We start from the raw sequence: 4862 nt of genomic DNA on the forward strand, positions 1-4862 counted from the left end.
GTGTGTGTGTATGTGTGTGTGTGTCTGTGCGCGTGGATTGCACCACCGCATCCCGTTCAGCGTTTCTGCAGGCAGCCATGCTCTGATGGAGAGAATAAAATTGCCTTGCGTTTTTCCTCAGATTTCTTCATCACCAAGTCATTCCAGATGTGATTGACAAGTCGTCGCATGTCGTCATTGAGTCCTATGCTATTGATCTCGGGGAGACTGTGACACCATGGCTTTGGTTATGGAACCTATAAGTAAATGGACACCAAAGCAAGTGCTGGACTGGATGAAAGGTAATTTGTATGGCATAGACTAAATGATGATGGTGGGGTTGATGGTGGTGGTGTTGGTGCTGAGCGGCGCAGGGCCATACTGTGTGTGTGTGTGTGTGTGTGTGTGTGTGTGTGTGTGTGTGTGTGTGTGTGTGTGTGTGTGTGTGTGTGTGTGTGTGTGTGTGTGTGTGTGTGTGTGTGTGTGTGTAGCCTCTAATGTCAGTCCAAATCTGCATGCTGATCTCTCATTGTATCCTTCCCTGAATGCATCTTGTACCAAGGATTCTAGGAAATGCGTTTCAACCATGCAGTAAAATAGACGTCCTTAATAAGAGGCGAGGGATGGAGGCTCAGCATTGTGCTTCAGAGCGCAGCCCTCACAAGCCAAGCCTATAGCCGACTCCATCAGCAGCGGCCACGGAATGGCTCTCATCAATGAATCTGGAATCCCCCCCCCCTCCTCTCCCAATCAATGACATGTTGAAAGACCGTGCCTATGTCCGTAGCCTATATAGAACGTGCAATGTTTGAGAGCTAATTGTCTCTCTGCGTGTGAGTGTGCGTGCGTTTGTGTGTGATTAATGTAGTTAGCTGCATGTATCCCCCCCGCCCTCACCGCCAGCCCTACAGTCTGATCCAGCTCCATGGACAGCACACAGTCTGATCCAGCACCATGGACAGCACACAGTCTGATCCAGCACCATGGACAGCACACAGTCTGATCCAGTGCCATGGACAGCACACAGTCTGATCCAGTGCCATGGACAGCACACAGTCTGATCCAGCACCATGGACAGCGCATTGTCTGATCCAGCGCCATGGACAGCGCGTGGTCTGATCCAGTGCCATGGACAGCACACAGTCTGATCCAGCACCATGGACAGCGCACGGTCTGATCCAGTGCCTGCCACGGACAGCGCATGGTCTGATCCAGCGCCATGGACAGCACACAGTCTGATCCAGCACCATGGACAGCACACAGTCTGATCCAGCACCATGGACAGCGCATGGTCTGATCCAGCACCATGGACAGCGCATGGTCTGATCCAGTGCCATGGGCAGCGCATGGTCTGATCCAGCACCATGGACAGCGCATTGTCTGATCCAGCACCATGGACAGCGAGCGGCCTGATCCAGCACCATGGACAGCGCATGGTCTGATCCAGCTCCATAGACAGTGCAGGCCTCCCTTATATGGCAACCGCTCTGATCACAATTCTTTTTAATGATGTCGCTAGTTTTCCCTGGCGGGAATCGTCCCCTTCAAACAGTCGGCATGAATGAGTACCGTAATCACTTATCATGCGTGTGGGTGTTGGGGGAGGTTCACACGCTCTCTGGTCGAGTAGCGAGCTGTGAGAGAGACTGTGGTCGCGCTGGCCTATACTGGCACGAGGAGGGATAGGTATGGGGTTGGTGGGGGACATCCCGCAATCCCCCGGCGCTCGTGAGCATTTGGAATGTGTGCTTTATTCATTTGGCGAGTTCGGCTCAAGTTTGTGCAACATGCATTCGATACGATCTGTTGAGAATCTATTTGGGATGCATTCTGTCGCGTGATTATAGGATGCTGTTGTTGATGTGTCAATTATTGCCCAAGCGGCCATGGAGTTGGCTTCATGTGATCATCACTTGGAACAGGTCTGGTGCTGCTGCGCCTTCGTTAAGAGAGGCCAGAGGACACAACTTTCATTCACAAGAAGCCCAATGTTATCAGAGAGGTGTAGGTGCCCCGTGCCCTCCAAACCAGGAACCTTGTCTGATGTCACGTTGCAGTATTGGAGCTGGTAATAACTGGGAGCACCTTATCTTGGGACTAATGCATGTTCACATGGTCCCAGTGGAAAGAGAAATATTTCTGTACATTCTCTCCTAATTTTGTTGACACAATTATATAGAGTAGTAACTATAGGATAGAGAGTTGTCCAATAAGCACATGGCTTTCTTATGGTTTTCACATGGGATACTGCTGATCATCAATAACACAGACAACACAGGGCCTCAAGACACTCATTATGTTTGTGAATATGATGTGAATAATATGTTGTCTATGAAATGTATGTTTGTCTCTCAATGCTGGGTTCACAAGTAGCTTTCTGGTCTCATATCCATTCAATATTATTCACCCAGTTTCAAAACGAGCACAAACAAATGGTTAGAAATGTGTTGCTAAATCTAGCCCTGCCATTACTACTCCTGTCAAAGACATGTATTTATTGACATGTATTTATTGATATTAGCCACATTTCTTTGCCACCAGTGACATTTACTTTGATGGAGTAATTTGTAATAAGATAAGGCTACATTTGGACATATAATACATATTTCATATTGATACTTCAGCCCTTGCTTATTCCCATTGCAATAATAGAGATCCTTCCTGTATGATATAGGAGTGTCCCCAACACTGGCCCATACAGACATTCATCAGAGGGACAGATTTAGGGCTGCTCCTCTCGTGTCCTTGGACCACATTCCTCACCTGCAACACACAAACGCAAGCTGGGGCTACATGGAGCAATATAAAAGCCTGATTCTTACACTTTGTGTTCTACATCTTTTCTAGTTCTGTCACTCTAGAGAATACGAGACAGAAGGGTAGGACGCCCTGCTTGTCCTCCACAACACACAGACAGTGGTCCATATCAGCCTAAACAAGCTAGCGTAGCTAGCTAGCCAGTCCAGTAAAAAAAGGCCCACTCCAGTGACTCATCAGCGTTAGTTTTGATTTCAACGACCACACTATAGGAGTTTCCTTGTGTGTGTGTGTGTGTGTGTGTGTGTGTGTGTGTGTGTGTGTGTGTGCCGAGCATGCATGTGCTTACCGTGTCGCAGGCTCATACGATCTGAGTGCAACAACAAAGAACATGGGGGTTTGTTTCTCAGCTCTCGTTGTTGCAGACCTTACAAGGCAGCCTTGATGTTTTGCTCCCCTGATCTCGGCTTATCGCAGGTGTAAAAGGAGCCATGTAAAATATTGAAAAAGGGAGAGGGAGTGAGTCAACGTAAAGACATAATTTCTTGTAGTCGTGTCTTTGTTCGTTCAGGTATATACTGATGTCTTCGTTTGGGCTGAAACCCGAATGCTGTCGAGGCGTCAATCGTTGCCATGGTAATCAATGTCAATGGGTCTCATTCACCAACGGGCTTAAGACAAAAAAATCTTAGGGCCATTTAAGAACTTTTCGGGCCGATTTTGGGATTCACCAACCGTCCCTTGTCTTGGATTCGGCCCTGACTAAGAGCAGGATTTAGGAGCGCTGAAGAGCAGTCTTAACTTGACAGACTGTTGTGCTCCGTGTTCTTAATGGCTTTATTTGGGAGGAATCATAGTGATTCCTTCATGTCGACTCTACAGGCCTCCTTGGAATTAATTAATCATAATTTAAATAAAAAAAATTACCCATTTGATGTCGGACAAATTTATAATATGGATGAATCTGATCACAGGGCAGCTGGATTAACCATATCTGAACCAGCTATTTTGGACAAATGTATAATTACTTAATTACTCAGATATTTTTATTTTATTGATTAATTATACATTTGAAAGAATGCAGGTTATAGCCAACATGCAATATATCCCATTGATTGGTACAATGGGACAGACATTTGTCGTTTTATATAGCTATAACCTGCATTCTTTCAAATATATCATTAATCAATTAAACATATATTGAAATACACTATGTAGCCTACTACACCAACACTGCAAATGAGAGTGGATAAATAAATAAGAACTAAAGCTAATCCCGTGTATATATCTATAGTGGAATAGACTGCATTCATATTCCATAAGTCTTGTTGCGCCACACACACACGCACACTGTATAGCCTACGTGTCTAATGAATGAACAGTAGGCTTATATTATTCTAATGACTTGTTTCATTAGGATTTAGTAGATACTATATGCTCTGCCCTATACAGTAAGTACAGTGCACATATTAAGGAGTCGGGCATACCATGAGCGGACTGGTGGACTGTACTACTATAGGGCAGCGCAGTATCTGTGATCTCCTAATAAAACAAGTCATTAGAATAATATAAGCCTATACTGTGTTCATTCATTACGCATGTAGACTATACAGTACTGCGTGTGTGTGTATGTGTGTGTGTGTGTGTGTGTGTGTGTGTGTGTGTGTGTGTGTGTGTGTGTGTGTGTGTGTGTGTGCGCGCGCGCTGCGGCAGGTGGCCACGAGCTGTATATATGATGACAATACATTAATCTAATCTCATTTTGATCGGTCACAAAGCGCTTCCGCTACCTATATATCAGCCACCATTTCCACATGGCTGCATCATCAGTTGCATTATAATGAGCTGAACAGGTGTGTCTAACTCTTGATGTCATACTTTTTGCGATTTAATTTTGCACACGGGTCTGTTGGCTCGCTTTATAAGGAGCTGCCAGAGGCGTGTCTGTATGCAAATGAACTAAACGGGAACACGCGTTCATGTTTGTCAATGAGTGACATTCCTCATTGTCGGCATCCCAGCTGGGATCGTTTTGGCCACTTAAGACAGCTTCTCCAAGCGTTGGTGAATCCGGGTGTACTTGTCGGCGATTTTGTCTTAGTCGGTTCCAAGATGGTTGCCCTAAT

General features: G+C 45.7%; 1 protein-coding gene across 1 annotated transcript in view; it reads left to right on the forward strand.

Annotated features, from left to right (window-relative positions):
- Nucleotides 1-217: 217 nt before the first annotated feature.
- LOC311243244 (connector enhancer of kinase suppressor of ras 2) overlaps nt 218-4862 on the forward strand; it is a gene marked incomplete at both ends in the record, with an annotated part of 192895 nt that continues 188250 nt past the window's right edge. The window contains 1 exon segment of the mRNA XM_084332391.1: nt 218-281. Coding sequence (XP_084188517.1) covers nt 218-281 — 64 coding nt within the window.

Source organism: Notolepis coatsorum (genome assembly GCF_963971535.1).
Source record: "Notolepis coatsorum genome assembly, chromosome: 16".
NCBI classification, from domain to species: domain Eukaryota; kingdom Metazoa; phylum Chordata; class Actinopteri; order Aulopiformes; family Paralepididae; genus Notolepis; species Notolepis coatsorum.